The sequence below is a fragment of the Episyrphus balteatus genome, chromosome 1 (assembly GCF_945859705.1).
Source record: "Episyrphus balteatus chromosome 1, idEpiBalt1.1, whole genome shotgun sequence".
NCBI classification, from domain to species: Eukaryota; Metazoa; Arthropoda; class Insecta; order Diptera; family Syrphidae; genus Episyrphus; species Episyrphus balteatus.
In genome coordinates, this window is record NC_079134.1 from 136,641,121 (window position 1) to 136,661,423 (window position 20,303).

The 20,303-nt window shown below is 29.8% G+C and overlaps 1 protein-coding gene across 1 annotated transcript; it reads right to left on the bottom strand.

Annotated features, from left to right (window-relative positions):
* Positions 1 to 1,930: 1,930 nt before the first annotated feature.
* On the bottom strand, positions 1,931 to 19,119 carry LOC129906091 (putative odorant receptor 92a). The gene is made up of 4 exons (XM_055981728.1): positions 18,377 to 19,119; positions 2,285 to 2,486; positions 2,070 to 2,225; positions 1,931 to 2,012 (listed from the first exon to the last, which is right to left on the bottom strand). Exons 1-4 carry the CDS (start codon positions 19,030 to 19,032, stop codon positions 1,965 to 1,967), a joined length of 1,062 nt encoding a protein of 353 aa, XP_055837703.1. The 5' UTR covers positions 19,033 to 19,119; the 3' UTR covers positions 1,931 to 1,964.
* Between the last annotated feature and the right edge of the window lie 1,184 nt (positions 19,120 to 20,303).

The following is a 20,303-nucleotide window of genomic DNA, read 5'->3' on the forward strand; positions in this document are numbered from 1 at the left end:
ATTTAACGTTACACAGATGTTCTTCCAACTCGTGAACCCTGAACATGTCACATATAATTGACCCCATGGTCAGATTCCGACCACAAACTTTCAACGATTTGTGACATATTAATGGTAGTGGCGAATGCAAGACGGCCCGGAAATTGAAGTCATTTAAACACAAACGACATATTGGTTAATATGATGGTGATCCTCGGAATGAGAACTTCCTCATCTTCGAACTTCCCATTGAAATTGTAGCATAAATCACATTGTTCATCAATTTATTTACCACTAAACGCGTTCCGTTGCATAGTTTGGTTAATGTCTTGAATCATGACTATTATGTAGTGGTAAGTAGGTATATCCAAGGAGATTAAAAATAAAATTGGATGATGATGAATTACAAATGTAGTTCACTGACTTACATCTTATGGTGTTTTCGTTTGGTAAAAAAATTTATTTATTTTTTGATCTAAATCTGTCGAAAAACTGTTATTGCTACTACTTAATTGGAGTTGAACAGATCAAAAATTGTTTTTTTGACAGATTTAGATCAAAAAATAAATTGATTTTTTTATCAATTGCGTTTTATTATACCATTTTTAACAAATGAACGGCAGAAAAAAAAAAACAGCATGGATTAAAATGAGACCTTGGGTATCAATCGTAAATGATGCAAGTTTTTTAAGTATCTTGTATCCTTCTCCTGGTGCTAACCAACATCTCTACCAAATTTAAGCTAAATCGGTTCAGCCGGTCTTCAGTTATAAAAACATCTAAAATTTTATAAAACTTATTCCAAAAAATAATAATAAGAATTTGTTTGGAGTATTCAAAATAGACTTTTGCTGAACCTTAGACTTAACTGTAAATGCACACAAAATTTTATAACAATCGTTCCAAAAATCGTTCCACCCTAACAGTTTTGTAGTTTAGGCTGTAGCTTAGGATAGATATAGACGGACTGACAGAGAGATTAAAGTAAACAAGTAAACAAAAATGAATTTATAATAAACTTATAGCTTTTTTAATTTATTTGCCCTTTATTGATTTATTAATTTTTGTTTTCATTGATTTTTCTTTCAATTATTCGGAAATTAAAAAAAAAATTTGTTAATTTGATAATTTTCAAAGCTAAATGATAAAAATAAATAACAATTATTGGACCACCCTAACCATGGTGTGTGAAAAAAAGATTTTGGGTGAATCTTAGAATTACCTGATTGATATGCAGACAAAATTTTTTAAGAATCGTGCGTATGGTAAAACCTTTTAAACCTTCCCTGGACTTCCACAAATATTTCAAGACCAAAATTAGGAAAATCTGTCAAGCCGTTCTCGCGTTTCAGCGAGACTAACTAACAGCATTTAATTTTTATATATATAGAATATAATGTAGATTTATAAAATTATTTTATAAATGAATAATAATTAAGTTACCCTTACAACAAGGACTTATTACAACAAGTAACTTATTTAAAGGCAGTTTTTTACATATAGTAAAAAAATGGTCGGTTTTAGATGTTTTTTTTCGAAATTTTTTGCCACATTGGAACTGTTTCACAGATTAAAGAATATATCTAGCGTCAAAATGTTCTTATTAAATTAGAAAATTAATTTGTGTAATTTTTGTTACACTTTCTAAGGCTGTTTGGCGAAAAAAATGCTCTGGCACCAACTCGTCGTTCAATTAAATTTATTATTTTTAATATCAATACAAATGATTAGAATTCAACACACGGAATGGTGATCTCTGCGGATTAAAAAAAAGCCCTAGATGTCCCAAAGTCTACCCATCGGTAAAGGGCCTTGAAACTCTGGCAGGTATTAACATAATTTAAAGACGGAGAACAAATTTGAAATAATTTCAAACTCATTATTGTTTTTCTTCAGCTATTACTCTTTATTATTTTATTTATACTAATATCCAATAAAAACTATGTGATAAAAAAATATCTTTATTTCTTGTTGGGGTGATATAACTATCCAGTTCTAAGAACAGTGAAAATTTGGTACGAGATGCTCATAACCTGAAAATAAAGATCTATTTTTTTTTTTTTGAAAATATTATCTTTAACATTGTGCACCTGTCGAAAAGTTTGAAGTGATATATCTGAAATTCCAGCAATATGAAGAGCAACACTGTGTTGCGATCGCATTAGAACCATCAAAACAAGTCGTCTATATTTTGGTGTGCCATTATACCATTTGTGTTCGTAAATTGCATCACTAATTTTAAGACTCTGAAATAATAAGATTAAAAATTTTAAAAGCATCAAATTTAATAATGAAACAAACATACAATTTCGATAAGTTTATCTCCCAAGAAACATGTAATAGCAACTTGTTTCAATTCATAGGCCAGTAAAAATATCGCTTTGACAACTATAAATAATGATAATTCTCCGAGCAATTGAAATCCAGTAAAGCAAATTATCAATGAAGATGAGAGCAAACTGAAAAGTACTGATGGTGTAAAAACGATATTCAATTTCTCGGCGAGTCTGTAAATAAAAAAATAATTGGTATATTAAGGCTTATTCAACTTGCGCCATAGAATTATATTCTCGTTTTACATTATAATCCAGTCAAATGAGGGTTTAACCTCGGAATTAATGCTAATAGAAAATTTTTTTGTTCAAAATCTTCGTTTTGCCATTCTATAACATACCTCAAAAGTTTAGAAAAATCTCATTTTTGAAAATCTACATTTCGCGATTTGACCTTGAAAATCGCGACTTGAGGACATAAGATTTTTCTAGACTTTTGAGGTAAGTTATAGAATGGTAAAACGAAGATATTCAGCAAAAAAAATTCTATTAGCATTCATTCCGAGGTTTATCCCTTTTTTCACCTTATTTGACCTCATTAAGAAAGAATTCTTAAGTTTTTTAATTGGATCTCAAATTTTTATAGACTGTTGTTTTAATAAGAAAAAGCTTATGTACTTCAATATAACTTTGTTTTGTCCCACCCATGACATTCAACTTTTAAGAAAATGTAAGTTAACATATTTATCTTTGCACCAGTTTAATTAATTAACAGATTTAACCCTGTGTATTATATAAGATTATATATTTATTTTTATACAATAATGAGTAAAATTTAAAGGAAAACAATGAGTGACGATGGAGTCTTACTATTTTTGAAAATAAACGATTTTAAAAAGTCTGTTTATTAAAATCTTTGTGTGGCTTTACTAAGAAAATCAATTTCAGCTTTTAAGGGGTTTCAGGTTACACGAAAATAGTAAAATAAAAAAGTTAAGAAAAAAATAAAGTTTTTTTTAATGTAGGTAGGTTTAAAGAAAAAAAAAAAAAAAGATTTGAAAATGTTAACGACGGAAATGAATTATTGATAATTTTGTTTTAGAACCGTTTAAAAATAATGAAGAAAAAATTCTTAAGCCGATAAAAATTATTAATAAAATAAAAATAAAATTTAGAAAAAAATAGTGTTTCGTTTTCTAAGAATTGATTTTTCCCAAAAAAAAACTAAAATCTAATTTTTTTTATTTTTTTAATTAAAATTAAAATTTTTGTAAAAACATTTTAGTTCAAATCAGAGGATCTTGGTAAGGGATTTTTCAAAAAACGAGTTTTTGTCTCTTTGACCATTTCCTTAAGCACCATGCTAACATCTTAAAATGCTCTTTAAAGAACCCTTTAAATACCACAAGTATTTATGCAAGGTTTTTGGTTCCCAGACCAGTGGCGTAGCTACCGCTGTATCAGCTGTATCCATGTAACAGGGCCCCCGAGATATAGGGGCCCCCAAAATATTGAGTATTAAACATTTTCTGATAATGATAACCATTTTTTGTACATAAGCCTTTGGGATAGTTTTTTTTCCTTTGTATCTAGAACAACGAAACGAATTTTAAAAATGTTAGTATCGATTTTTGTGTTTGAAAATATAGATCTTGTTTCCAAAGTCCTTCAACAAAATGACGTAAACACTTAGGGCCAGTTGTACAAATACCTACTTAATCCGTAGTTCAGCATTTTTTATCTTCTGAAATCGGTGGTAAAGTTGCTGTTTAGCACTTTTCAAGGCTTTCAAAAATAAAAGCAGGAAAATAACGAAACGCTTTTTTGATGAGTTGGCAGAAGTAATGAAGTAAGAATTTCAAATCCGGAATCGTGCTTTGAACTCAACGTTTACAAATGCCGCCTGGGATATTTCGATGGGTTGAATTCAACAAGGATTTTAGAGCCTTCATGGTCTGAATAGTATCAAATCATGTAATGAAACAAGAATAAACAAAACTGGTAGAAAAGTAGAATAAATACTCTCCAGTTGTTTCTACGAGGAACTAGTTGCTTTAAAAATGTGCTTAAAATTATTCCATTAAAAAACTTGCTAAATTATTACGTCCCCTAATTTGGTGGATCCTTTGTGGCCGAATCAACGAAAAACTAATCTCGGATATTGAAGCTAGTTAATTGCTAATTTCTTGTGCAAAAATCAATCTGTAGATCCTATGGTTAGTTTCATATTTCAATTTTAAGTTTAAAAAGTGCACTTCCAGTTTGCTCGGCCAGTGGAAAATTTTTTTAAAATAGGTACCTGCTGTTTTTATTTTTTTTTTTTGTTAATTATAGCTTTTACGGTGCAAATCCACATTTTGTAAGTAGATCAACTCTTTTTGAAATATTTAAGGTTTTATAAATAAGTGAAAATAATCAAGCTACAAAATCGAGGTTTAAGCATTCCATTTGGGTCTGGGTTACTTTAAATTTCTGCTAAACAGCCCGGAAAACTATACAAAAATAGGTTTGAAAATTTTCCCTTTTTGAGCCAATGTTAAGGCTTAAGGCTGTGTCCAAGTCTAGGAGATGGAGGGGGCCCCCAAAAAAATTTGGATACAGGGCCCCCAAAGGGCTTGCTACGCCACTGGCCCAGACTAAACTATACTTTTTCAAAGGGTTTCGGTGTGCCGAACTCGAATCCATAGACAGACATTAGTGTCCGACCGAAGGTCGATTTTCAGCCGAATTATTAGGCTGAAAGAAAATGTTCGGCCGAAGCCGAAGCCTAAGGTTGAAAAAAAGTCAAGAATTCTCCTCCAATATTCAAAATTTGAAATTTTGTTCGGCGGCTACTATGATGGCACACACTTGTTTTGAAATTTTTGAATACCTACCGAAGAAACAATTGCAATCTTTTCTTAGATATTCAAAAATTTCAAAAATTGAAATTTTTTCCAGTGCCCAGTACGATGCTCGATATAATAAACAGAACCTTCGGCTTCGGCCAAAACTTCGGCCTAAAATAGCCGAAGCCGAATGTTTGGCCGAATGTTGTTTTTTTGAGCGAATTCGTCCGAAGCCGAAGGCCGAATCCGAAGCTTCGGTCGGACACTAACAGAAATATTCGACCACATCTCGTTTTTGAAATATTACGGTTAAATCTATTTAAATCTTTCCGACATCTTTTCTACTGTCCGAGATATCTTCAGCTGCTTGTTACCCACTTTTGTTCTATGTTAAGCTTAAATCCAGTATATAAGCGAAAATTAATGTATCCATTTATTCAGTATTGTAGTACCTATGTACAACATTTAATAACGAAGAAAAATAACAAAAATAATAAAAAATTATTAAAATTATTTTTATTTTAAGTAGGCGAAACGCTTTATAAATTTGGAATTGAGGTCACTTGAACTTTAAAATTGTATGTACAACATACAATTTCAGTTTATTGTTAAATTTCAAAGTGAAGTATAATTAGCTCATGCCAAACAACTTGGATTATTTAAAATTTTTGTTTTTAAGTACTGCCAATTTAATTTGGAACTCAATACATAAAATGTTTTATATATAAAATTGTGCGAAATAATTTTTTGTATAAAGCCTAAAAATGGTTAAAATTTGTTTCTTCACAAAAATTTTCTTGCTCGCTAACGCTCGCAATTTATATAAACCAACTTATTCGCTCTTTGTACCAATTTAAACTAAACATACCGCTGAATATTCGGCCATTTTTCAATTCGTTTACGGTAAGCAGAACTATTTTAAACTTTTAACTACGAATACTTGAAAAGGATATTGACAAGTTTTTCGCTTTGACACAGTTCTAATGACCATTTGCTTTAGCACTATTAAGAATCGACTGCAGTTACATGTAGTTGATACAAAGTATTGTGATTCTTAAAAAAAATTTTTTTGGTCTGAGATAACCCCCTCCGAAATGAAATCCTAGCTACGGCTATGATTGAGTTTTTGATAGTTGCCGTCTATCTTTTTGTGTAGTTACTTTATGTAGGCAGACTAAAGACATAAATTGTTTGAAATTTCAATCTGCAATTATTTTTTTCAAACTTACCTACCTCTTATTTTGGAACAACTGAAATTATTTTCTAAAAAAGGAACGATTAAATGTTCAAAATTTTAACAGGATTATTTCTTTTCATTCAGTAAGAATTGAAATAAATCGATTTCAAAAGCTAAGGGGGCCAGTGGTCAAATTTGAATTAAGCGCTCGAAAAAAAAATACGAGAATTAATATTTTTATGTCTAGGGCTTGAAAGAATAACAGAATGCAGACAAAATGCTGTTAAAAATTTTTGTGATGTCAAATGAAATTTGACTGCACTATCTAGAAAAACAAAAACATCTAATTCCTAATATTACCACTTAATTAATAATAACCCAATTTAGTTTATAATTTTACCTTAATAACTTTTGATGGTAAGCAATTTGTGTCTTTAATATTAACATAGCTCCATTATTTTTACTAGGCTCAATTAAGAGAATGGTTTTATTAATAACATCGAAATGCATGCACAGTTGCAGCATTGAACTAAATAGACACAAATCTAATGCTAAAATAGTGACTGCTGATATCCAAGTTGCATGAGCTTGTAATAAATACTTGAATCCATAAAACCAATAATTTTCCTTGGCAAAATTTATTCCATACCAGCACATATAAGGTAGTCTATAAGTGAAATTTCCACTATCAAAGAAATCTACCACAGACAAAACAAGTGGAAACCATGTGTAAAACAAAGTAATGCTCTGAAAGAATACCGTCAGAACTTTTTCTATCCGCAAAGATTGATTCAAAAATCTTTGAAGATTTAATTCTTTCTCCAATTTTTCACTTGGACGTAATTGATGAAATTCTTTGATAATTTCGTTGACAGTTTCACGATAGTAAAGTAATGCAATTAATTTAGCACTCGATACCAAATAGTAGTTGAGATAGGTTAAATTTGTTGTTCTTTGTTGCAAACCAACTTCACGAAATATATTGAATGATATTTGGCCAATCATAATTACAGCTGTATTAATGAGGCCCACCGTCAAATAATAAGTCATTCTTTTGTCTTGTTTATCGTATTCAAAGCCGATTGTTCGAAAATAATAAATGGTACCGTGAAAATATTTTTCAACGCTGTCATTCTTCATTTCTAAATGAATATGTTAAGAAATGCAAGTTTGAAAGGAAACTACTTCCTTAAACGACGATGCTCCTTATAAATAGAGTACTTTTTATTTTATTTTTTTTTGGGAAAGAATAAATAATGTTTAAATTTATATTGCGGAGGTTGGATAGTCAAACCGTGTATTTAATTTAAATTGTTAGTACTAAAAAGTATCAATATTGCAAGGATTTGTTGCAACAATAAAAAATTATATCCTATCGAAGGATGACATTTTTATACTCTCTTGTTGTAATTGGTAATGATTTTTTAATGAATATGAAATTAGAGTTATCTTAAATATAATCACATGGCATGGATTATTTTAATAACAAGTTATAGATATTTTAATAGATAAGAAAGAAATAAAAAGAAAAGAATTAATGCCATAGAGTGGAAGTACTAGGCAAGGGTAATACGTTAGATTAGTTGACAAAATGGATCGTTGAAATAGAAACAGGTTTTCGCCTTAAAGGAGGCATTGAGGGCAGGAGTGCCGACAAACTCATTTAGTGCTAATTTATGACTCGTAATTCAAATCGAGAAAATCAATAATGATGACATTAAGATGAGAGAATGCGAACAAGATTGACTCACAACTCTGTCTACCTATCTGTCTCTATCTCAAACCAATGGATCGATTTGTTTAAAACTTGGTAGTTATGGAGGTGAGGGAAACTAAATTTTTTGTAAGGACCAATTTATTTTTTTTTAAACAACGTTTTCCTTTAAAAAAAAACTAAACTTAACAAAATAGATTTGTAATTTTCTTGTATCTTAATGGATAGGCCTGTTCACTATGATCTTACAATATTGAAACTAAAATTTGTTTCGAATTTCGGGTCCAAAGTTAAAATAGGAACATATTTGGTTTTCAAATAACTCTGCAACCAGACCTTAAAGAAAAATAGAAAAAAAATAAATATTTTAGGCTAGGAATTAAAAAGACTCAAATGCTTTTGAAAAAAATATTTTTTTGTCAATGAATTTGTTTGACATTTTGTTTTTATAGGCCATATCAATTTTTCTCTTGGAAAAAGTTAAATTACACCTCTAGCGACTTTGAAAAAAAAATTTTAAGAAATTTTATCGTACTTTGCATTTTGAGATGTACCTATTAAAAAGATGTTTAAGTTATAAAAATGTTGTATAGTTTTTTTTTAAGTTTTTATTTAGGTAATTTACTATATCAAAAAAATTAAAAAATTCTTTTATGAATTTTAGCTAAAAATCCTGTAAAAAAATCAAAAAAAACACTACAATGGTGGAGAAGTCCGAAAAAGTCGTTTTCGTAATGCCATTTATAGGTCTGCTAGTCCATCTGTACGTTTCACAGCATGGATTTCTCTGAATTAGTATGCATATTAAAAAAATTGGTAGTGCCGCTTTCGAGGAAATTGCTATTACTTGAAAAATTTTTAGGAGGAGGTGCATTTTTTAAAGGAACAAAAAAGAAAATTGGAAACTTCGAAAAAAATCACCGGATTAACCCTCTACCGCATACTAACCCATATATGGTTTATCGACTTCATATCGATTTATCCCCGTTATATTGCACCAAATGTCAAAAAGAAAAAACTTTAATAAAACTATGTCTATTTTTTTATAATTAACCGGTTTTTATTATCAGTAAGAGAGTCGTGATTCTGAAATAAACTCATTGTTTCAAGAGCATGTCTAAAGTGCAAATCAGTGAATAAAAGTGTGAACTTTTCAAGAGTTTTTTTATAATAAATAAGTAAGTTGCATCCAATTAAAAATAAGTTTCGTATGAATTTATTATACTTGTATATGTTTACGAAGTTTGTTTTTTGTTTTTTTAATAATTTTTGCCTTTTTTTTGCGTTTTTTCCAAAACACCATATATGGGTTATCATGCGTTGGCGACTTACATTACTGATTTTTGTGGGAATTTTATTTTTTTTTTGTAAAATGAAATCGAAGACTTTCTATGAAAAAAATAAGTGTGATAATGCTAAACTGGTGATGGCTTTCGAAGTGATGACGATCTAGCTTCAGATTCTGACCCTTTTTAACATCAAACAAGCCATTTCCGAGCACTTTTGCAAATCTGTAACACCTACAATGTCACGAAAAAGGGGATGCCCTTCAGCTTTGGCAGATGATCAAAGCAGAGATGGAACAAAACAAAGCTGAGGGAGCTATATACAAGTCACGGAAGTCCAGCCCCATCTAATCCCGAAAATCCAATTCACTCACAACAACCAAGGGCAAAAGCCGTTGAATTCAATGCTGACTGAAAACATGGACCATATCCCTGAATGGCAAACAAAAACACCAATATGTCAAATTTGCGGACTGAAAACGTTTTGTGTACGTGTAGAAAATGGAAGGTGTTCTCCTGCAACAATGATAAAAGACAGAGTTTGAATAAATTCCATGAATAAGGAAAGTCCAATGTAATAAAAACATACTTTATAAAACATACCTTGAATGCATACTAAACCATATATGGGTTATTAATTTTTTGTTGGAAATCGACTTGCTGCATACTAACCCATATATGGTTTATGTTTCTAAAAATTTATATATATGTAAAAAAATAAAAAATGTTATGTAATACCTTTTTTCAACCCCTAATAAGGCTAAAAAATTGTTAAAAAAAATTTTATTTCATTTCGTTCATAATTCATGCAGTAGAGGGTTAAATGTTTGAGTTTATTATCTTTAAAGTTTCGCTATCATTTCATTTGCATGCATTTGTTCTCTCCATGAGTTTTTGTCTCTTTCTTTTTAAAACAATTTTTTGTTTGTATTCTTATTTGTTAATTAAGTTTGGCGCATTAAGTTTGCTATGTTTAACAGACACACCGAAATTATATATTGCCTACTTTTTTACGAATCGGATACTAATCAAATTTTACACCTACCTGATTAATCTTTGATGAGATTTGATTTCCTGAGTGAATCTTCGTGCACCTTTGTTCGTCTCATCAGGTTCAATGTTAATTATATTTTGACATATTATATCAAAATGCATATTTAACTGCATTATTGAACTAAATATACTCAAATCAATTCCCATAACTACAAGTGCTGATACATAAATTGACCAAGCTTGTGAAATATACACGGGAATATAAAACAGTACATGTTCTTTAGGCATTTCTACACCATACCACACCTTCCAAGGATAATTAAATGAGAATTTTCCATAGATAATTAAATTCATAAACGACATAACAAACGGGTGAACACAGTAAACATAAATGGCACTCCAAAAAAATCCAGCAAGTATATTTTCAATTAACTTATATTCCTTAGCGTAGCTATGAAGTTTATATGCCTTTTCCAATTTTTCAGTAGGATACGTTTCACGGAATTCATTGAAAGCTTTCAGAATAGTTCCTCGATTGTAAACTAATGCAACTATCTTTGCAATTGACATTGTATAATAATTTAAATAAAGTAACATGTAAATTTTCTCGTGAAGATCAATTTCAAAGTTAAAAAAGTACATCCATAAACCTATGTATACAAAAGCTGCGTTTATAAGACCAACTTTAAAAAGAACTTTCATTCTCTGACTTTTGTTGTCATATTCGAAACCCATCAATCGACAATACAGAATGGTACCGTTTAAAAATCGTTCCGCGTTGTTAGTTTGCATTTTTTGTAAAATATATGTTTAGAGACTGAGATGCAATAGATAACTGGTATTCATATTAAAAGTGCATTTCATAGAATTCAGCGTAAGCATGTTAAAGGCAAAGTTAAGCATTTTTGATGATTGTTGTTATAGATTAAAAATTTATTGATATGCCTAGTCATCAAAGACCAAACATAAAAAAAAATGATACGGAAAAAAAAACCTGTAGTTTAAGTTATTATTTTAAGTACTAGGATTAACTTTCAGGTATAACCAGAGCCATTTGCTTCAGACAGAAAAAGTGTAGTCCAGTCAGGATGTACAAGAAATAAAGCTGAAATGAAAAAAATTTTGTCGGGAAATTTTTTTCACAGAGCATCTATATTCCAAGAGTGTATAACGTAAGGGAATAGCATTTTCAAATTAACTCCAAGAATATGGGTCATAGAGAAAAATGTATTAAGACAAAAGTTTTAGAAAATAAAATTTTCTATGGGTTTTGGTTGAACAATTTTTGTTAATAAATAGAAAATGACCGAGTAATTCACTAAAACTTGTTTTTCCTTAAATCAAAGATGGCGGCTTTGGCTCAATCTCGATTTTAACCTTTTCGGACCCAGCGTTACTCTCATGTAACATATCTTTAAAAACTCGTTAAAAATATTCCATTGAATAATTTTATAGTTTCGATGTCTTAAATAAAAGATAATAATGCCTAGTTACTGGATTATTACAAACAGTTAGTCAAATATTATACCTTTATTTTTTTTATCGAAAAAGGGACTCTTATTCACATTTTTTTTTCAAATTTTTTTTTTTTTATTTATATGGTCATAATTTTGAAAAAAAGATATAACAAATGTTAATCCAGAAAGTGTTTTGTTTTTTGGCTTAAAAGAAGTAGCATACATTATAGTTCCGTAAAAAGTTATTTTCTTTTGTCCGACTTTTTTTGTTGGTCATAGGCAGTGCATGTTACTAACATGTAACATGAGAGTAACACATTAGTTTTGCTATTTATTATTTTGGAAAATAACTTTTTGCTATTCATATTTCTTAGTTGTAATGTTTTTGACACGATAATACTGAAAAAACATTTTTTAATATTGATTTTTATAGCTTGGGTTCGAAAGGGTTAACGAAAAACTGGTTTTAAGCTCTTAGACCCGTTTGCTGAATCGAAACTTAAGCATTTAAGTTCAACATACATAAAAGTAGAGAATAAGAGTTTATGTTCAACATAAATTATTTAAGTATCGATTCAGCAAATGGCCCTTAGTGACCTCCTCTTCTGTTCTATGAAATAAAATTCATGACTAAATTTTTTCCATTTGAAATGTTTATTCCGACAGGATTGATACAAGATTGTTTGAAAAGTGATATGCTGCGGACCCAATATTTATAAGAATTCTTATTTTGCTAGGGACTAGCCTTTTTTTTTTTCTTAGAAAGCTATTTTGCTTTTTAATAATATTTTCAGATTGGTTTGAAATCAAATATTCGAAGCTGTTTTTTCTTTAAAGTCAAAATTGTTTCACTATCTAATTCTTTTAGATTTATTGTTCCTATCTTCGTGATCTTATTGAATTAATTAATTTCTTCTGAGCAGGCTATAGGTCTTAATTTGATGATTTGCTATAATTTCATCGACTTTTCACGCTTCTTCAGTACTTTAAGAAAAAATAGTTCTTAAAAAAATGCGAAAAGTATAAAATTTCGCAATCATAGCAAATCATCAAATTAAGACCTATAGCTTGGTCAGAACAAATTAATTTTTTTTTAGATAGAAATTTTTAATAAATATACATTATATAGGTACCTGCGAATACTTATCTAACAATTTCGCTTTTAAAATAATCCACAGAAGTTTCTTGTCATCATTTATTTTGGCCGTGTAAGATACCTATAAAATTCCAAAAGAGTCAATGCAAAATGCAACAACTTTTATTGGCTCCCATAGCCGCTAAAAGAAGAACAATCTTATACTCTGATAAATATTTTTATCAAGAGCGAATAGTAGTAGGTATACATTTATGTATGTGTTAGGTTAAGTGTAAGTGTTTATAAAAGTGTACTTATTGCATAATAATATAGGTATGGTCGGTTCGATATGACTATTAGGGTGTGTCAAAGTGCTCCAACTATAGAATTTTCAAAATTAATAGCTTTTAAAAGTTGCATTGCTTATCAGAATTAAGTTCTGGGTTAACCAATTTTATTTTTATTAATATCTTTGGCTCGCTCAAAATACAGGAAAAAATCGATAGGATTTTTTAGAGATTTTTTAATTATATATTTTTTTTAATTGCGCCGCACTGTTGTCCAAAAAGGGAAAAGTCGTGGCAATAATACAAATTCTGATGTTTTATTTTTATTGTTTTGTTTTTTATTTCTAAAAATAATTTTTTGATTACTACATAGTTTAATTTACAGAGGTCTTCAAAGTTGGTAAATTTTTTTCTAGAGAAAAAAAAAATTCTTAATTTTAATTTTTGCAATTATGACATATTTAATGAAAAATCTTATTTTTTGTTAATACATAGTACCTGGTTTTATTATTTATCACTAAATTTAAATTTGAAATTAAAAAAAATTATTTTTAAAGTTTTAGTAAATGAAACAAAAAACACCATTTTTTTTACAGTGTATGGAGTTTGAATAGACCTACAAAAAAATCAATACCAGTCCATGCATTAAGTCGAATAGGGTATTTGCACCACACAATTGCTGAGCCAAGTACGAAAAATTTATCTTTGAAAAAAAAAAAAAAACGCTTGAGAAACAGCTTATTTTGGTATACCTTGACCCACGTAAACTCTAATATCTCTGATAATACTTATGCTAGAAACTTTGTTATGGTTTTAAATCTTAGAAGAAATATCATTCTTTATATAACTACGTTTAAAAATATTTTATATCTTTATTATTGGTCAGATATTATATTTTCAAGGCCAGTTCAATTTTTCTTGCCCATGATAATTTTTGACTTTGAGGTCAGTTTTCTTGGATTTTTTTTTTTTTTAATATTATTAAACCTTACACCCTAATACAACTATTGCCCACTAACATTGCAAAATTAGAGTTTTTTTTCTGGGCCATACCAAAGTGACACACCCTAATGACTATTAACGCTTCCCAAAGAAGACCTATAGGAGTTCATTGACATTCCAATACTACTCCTATAAACGATAACTCACAGAATACTTATTGTATTATACTATCACTTCAAAATTAAGTCTTGGCAAATTAAGTCTTGCCAAATTAAGTCTTGCCTCAGGGCTCCTGGCAGCTTAAGGTACGCAGCTGTGTGGGGACTTTGAATATGTTCTGCCTAGGTGTCACACCTTTATTACCTTAAATAATGTCATGGACTGGATGATTTATTTGCTTTTATTTTTCCTTACTTGACTGGACTAAGATGAATTTTCAAAAATCGATTAGAAATTCTTGCAGGTAAACAACAATTATGTTCAAATTAATATTTTATTTCTAAAAGTTCAAAAACTTTTGTTAAACTTTGATTATTTACTAGTATCTACATAAAAAGTGTTTTCTCCAGGTTGGGTGGTGTATTTATCGACTTTTAAGAACAGTAAAGATTTGATAAGAGGCACTCATAACCTTAAAAAAAAAACGTTAATTTTCCATTATTTTCACAAACTGATATTATTTACCTTTCGAAATGTTTGAAGTGATATATCCGAAATGCCAGCAATATGTAGAGTAACGCTATGCTGCGATCGCATTAGGACCATCAAAACAAGTCGTCTATATTTTGGTGTGCCATTGTACCATTTGTGTTCGTAAATTGCTTCGCTGATTTTTAGACTCTAAAAATGTAAAATATAAGACAATTTTTGAAAGTGAAAAACGAAAGTAAAAAAACATACGACTTGAATTAATTTGTCTCCCAAAAAACAAGTTATAGCAACTTGTTTTAATTCATAGGCCAATAAAAATATTGCTTTGATAACTATTATAAACGATAGTTCCCCAAGTAATTGAAATCCAGTAAAGCAAATTATCAATGATGATGAGAGAAGACTAAAAAGTAGTGAGGGTGTAAAAATAGTATTCAACTTTTCGGCAAGCCTGGAAATAAAAATCAGTTATGTATATTATAAATTATAGGAAATAAAACTGGAAAAGGCAAGAATCTTCTAAAGTTAAAAATGTACATAGGTATAGATACTATTAAAAAAAGATAAGAAGATTTTAAAAAAAAGAGAAGTCTTTCCTGCATTTAGGTATCACTCTTTATTCCAAATAAAAAAGATGAAAAGAGGATCCAAAAAGTGCCAAATCAATGAAACATACATATGTACGTTAATTTAATGGATTTTTTTTTGTCTGAAACAATTTTTACAACTTTCTTATCAATATTCATAAAAAATCCGCTAAAATAAGACTAAAATTCGAGAACAAAAATGGGAAAACTATTATTTTTTCGATGTACAAATTGAACCTAATTAATGCTAATTTGTTATGCAAAAAACGACACGACACACCGTGACACGACGAGACACTTCGGGACACGACGCGACACTAGAGCTGTGTCAATCGTGATTGATTCGGTCTATTTGACCCGTTCACCGAAAATTCTGAGTGATTGCAATCACTATAAACCAAATCAATCAATCCTTATATCAATCTCGTTCATAAAATAAGAAAGTACGAAGTAGAAAAGTACGTTTCGTTCATCCAAATCGTTTACAATCAAAAACCATGAAGTGGAAAAGAACGTTTTGTTCATCCAAATCGTTCACAATCAAAAATCATCTAAAAAATCTCTCAGAACTCGGATTTCGTTCATTCCATTCATTCTGAATCATCATTTCGATTCCATGCATACAACTGGCACAAGTTTATATAAGCAGGTTCAGATTTTGAATTGAATCGGATTCAATTGGGAATTTCTATCGAATATCTGACCTTAACTTCTTTTTATTTTTGATGTATCTTTTTCGAAGTTTTGAACTTGGCGGAGACATAATGCCTTACTAATAATCAAATTTTCCAAAAATAGATTTTCAAAAAAAAAAAGCGGAGATAATTAGATTTTTAAAAAACTCTCATAGAAAATTTAAACGAAAAATTGTTTTATATGGTTGCATTGAAATGTTAATATTTCAGGTTATACGCGATTTCTTGTTTCTTCTCTCATTTATCAGAACGAAATGAGTGAAAAAGAAATGGTTTCGATTAAATAAACGAAAGAACGATTGATAGAAAAGACCGAATCTTTGGTGAAATCAATCTTTGAGCGATTCGATCTTTTGAAATGAACGATTTGCCCAGCTCTACGCGACACAACGCGACACAACGCGAAACAACGCGACATAACGCGACACAACGCGACACAACGCGACACGATGCGACACAACGCGACACGACGCGGCAAAATCCTCCCATAATTATATTGATATGTATATTAAATTTTTTTTTTTGTTTATGATTTTATTTTTTGTGTTTGTTTTGCAGTATTTAAATACTAAGCCGTTGTGTGTTTAATTTTAATTTTTTTCCGCGATTTGTGACGTTGTTGTCTTGCGTTGTGTCGCGTTGCATTGCGTTTTGTGTCGTGAAGTGTCGTTTCATGTTGTTTAGTGTCGTATCGCATTGTGTCGCGCAGCCTGCCATGTGTTAATGATACCCAATCCAAAGCCTGTTTTTTTTTTTTACGTGAGGATTTTTTAGATTTTATTTATGATGGTTATTTTTAACAATTCTGCCAATTTTCACCTGGCTGCGAATTTTTGTACCTCACCCTTTTTTGGTCTATTTTTACCGGACTTTATAGGGAAAGTTAAAAATTGAAAAATATTGTAAAAAGGGTTTTTAGTTTTTTTTTTGGCACTAAGTTAAATATTATAAAATTCATTTTAAAAATAAATAAAGAAATATGTAAATAAATAAACAAGAATTAAGCCAGGAAGACTTCGGTATAGGGAATAGTATAACCCGTTCTTATTATCTTTATATCTTATAAAGATCAAACTATGAAAACTAACGTCTTCCTAATAATCTAGAATATTAATAAATATCTGCAAGCGCCAACTTACTCATAAAATTTGCACTGACAATTGAATAGTTTGAAGGAAAAAGAAAAAATGTATTAAGAAAAAAGGTTACACATACGCCACAGTGTCCGCTGAAGTTTTAACTTTAAGTTGATACAATTAATAGCTTAAAATGAAAAAAAAAAAAAAAAACTCAAAACAATAGATAACTGGAATTCGAATTTTTATTTTAGGTCAAGCAACACAAAAAATGTTGGAGTCGAAGAAATTTGAATTTAAATTATTGAGAAAAAAAATATGTTACGTCTCTCAAAAAAAGTTAAATAAGACACCTACTTTATTAACCGTTGATGAGCCACGATTTCCTTGAGAAATTCTTTGATAGCTTTCTTTGTTTCATCAGGCTCAATATGTAGTATTTTCTTGCTAATAATATCCAATCGCATATTTATCTGTATTACTGAACAAAAAATACACATATCCATTCCCAAAGCAATAGCTGCACATGTAAAAACAGACCAAGCTTGTGATGTATACATAAAAGTGTAAAATGCTAAATTTTCTTTAGGCATTTCTATTCCATAGTACACTCTCCAGGGCAAATTAAATGTGAATTTTCCATATCTAATCAAATTCATAAACGATACTACTAACGGTTGAAAACAGTAGAAATATACGGCACTCCAAAAAAATCCAAAAAGAGCATTTTCAATTAATTTGTATTGTCTTTCGTGAGCTTGTAGATTGTAATAATTTTCCATTAATATCGATACAGGATTCGTTTCACGAAATTCTTTAAATGCTTCTATAATTGCCTTGCGATAGTAAAAAAGTGTTATTGTTTTTGCAAATGCCAGAAAATAGTAATTTATAAAGAGTAACAATTGAGTTTTTTCATGAATATTAGATTCACAGAAGAAAAAACATAAGCAAAGTCCAACAACTATAAAAAATTTATTGATTAGAGATATTTTAAAAATCACTCTGGAGTTTTCAAAGTCGAACCCAACTAATCGAAAATAAATAAAAGCACCATTGAAAAATCGTTCCGCGTTATTAGTTTTCATTTTGATTGTTGTTAATGTTTTGCAAGGATATATACAAAAGCCCTAATTGCTGTGAAGGCTCGTCTTATAAACAAAATTTTATTCAATTATTCTGATATAAAGTCATGATAAAGTGACGTGACCTGGTTTGCAGGTTAATTGGTTATACTATGTAATTTTTATCCTGTACATTTTTAATGTAATTGTATTTAAATCTAATTGATAACATTTTTTTAATACTAGGGACATAAAAGTATTAAAAAATTGTACCTAAAAAAAAAAAACCTACCTTATAAATCGTTGATGAGCACTAATTTCCTTTTGCAGTTCTTTAAAGGCTTTGTTGGTTTCATCAGGCTCAATATTAATTATATTCTTGCATATAATATCCAATCGCATATTTAATTGTATTATTGAACTATAAATACACAAATCCATTGCCAATGATATACTCGCAGCTACGTAAATAGACCAAGTTTGAGAAATATACATAAAAACGTAATACGGTACATTTTCTTTAGGAAATTCTATTCCATACCACACCATCATCCAGGGTAAATTAAATGTGAATGTTCCTTTCATTACCAAATCAATAAACGACACTGTTAATGCTTGAAAACAATAAAAAATCATAGCACTCCAAAAAAATTTAACAACGACTTTTTCAATTAATTTGTACTTCTTTTCGTGCATTTGATAAATGTAGGCATTTTCCAATATGCATTTTCCAGGATGCGTTTCATGGAATTCATTAAATGCTTCAAGAATACGTTTGCGATTTGGAATCATTGTTATTATTTTTGCAACTGCTACAAAATAGTAATTTATATTAAGTAATGCTTCTGTTTTCGCATAAAGATTTATCTCTGCGAAGGCAACATACAAACAAAGACCCACAACAACAAAAACAACATTGACGAGAGCCATTCTTAATATCACTTTCATGTAATGGTTTTCGTTTTCAAATTCGAATCCAATTAATCGAAAATATAGATAAGTGCCGTTTAAAAATCGATCCGTGTTTTGAGTTTTCATTTTGAAAAATTTACCTCATGCGTTTCTCGATAGTTTCGAAGTCATTGCTAAGAGATGACTGAGAAAAGTTTTGCATGGATATAAAATAATATAAAGGATAATTATCCTTTACTTCGACAAGGCAGCGTAAAGTACAAAGTTTATAATTTTCGATTAAATTTTTAATTATTTTGATATAAATGTATGACATTCTTTTTTTAAATTACATACATATACATATATTACTGTAGGACATTTACGTTTTTTCTTGAAAGTTAGATTCGCCAAAAAAAAAGGACATCAAAAACGACAGCGACAGGGTTCGATTTTGAAAATAAAACCAACATAATATACACTGCCGCTCATCTGAATAGGTTCACATTTTAGTTCATCTTACTTTTAGCCTGTCTTGGTATTTAATGCAATGGCACATCTTTTTTATATACGTAACGAGAGAACATCTTTATGCGCTTAGTTTAGGAGAAAAAAAATTGTCTTGGGGCCTACCGTTCTTCTCACACGGTAGCTAGACCAAATCTAGTCAAAAAATCAAGCATATTTTTTGGCTCATCTGAATAGGTTCAAAAGCAAAAAATGTTAATAAATGATGAGTTGCATGGGTCTGTTGGACTCAAAATTGTGTCTGTAAATAAATCTGATTGTGTATAACCTGTAAGGATGAAAACGGGTCGTGAAAAAATCTTTAGGCGCGGAAAAAATGGGGAAAATAAAAGAAGTCTTTGAATCAGCCCGAAACCAACGATGCATTGGGACAAAAACAAACGCAAGTTAAAATTTAGTAAGCAGTTATTTGCGCAATATCCAAGGGTATAGAAACAACATTAAAAGTCGATGCAACTCAGTCACAACATGGGACGATAGATGTGCAATGATCACAACAGCATGACTTCGGTCTAAAAACTAAGCTGAAAACCGGTATAAAATGCAGTTTAACGACAACAAAACGGGTTGTTAGAAGTGGTAAACATTTGAGAAGAACAAATCTTCGCAAAAATTACCACTTTAGTTTTGTTTAAATGGCTTTTATTTCAACACCTGAATTAAAAATTCAGCTTCAACTTCGGCATAATGTAGTGCAATTATGTCCTGTTTTCGTCGTACTTTCAACTTTAACTACAGTATTTTAAACTTTAGTTTCATTATCAATAAAGCGAATTGACCATTTCTGGCCAAAGTGTATA

Coding starts and splice junctions, on each gene's coding strand:
- LOC129906091 (XM_055981728.1), bottom strand. CDS start 19,032: ATGAAAGTGATATTAAGAATGGCTCTCGTCAATGTTGTTTTTGTTGTT. Junction 2,487..18,376: donor GCTCATCAACGATTTATAAG/GTAGGTTTTTTT, acceptor TTTTATTTACAG/ACTCGCCGAGAAATTGAATA. Junction 2,013..2,069: donor CACTTCAAACTTTTCGACAG/GTGCACAATGTT, acceptor CTTTATTTTCAG/GTTATGAGCATCTCGTACCA.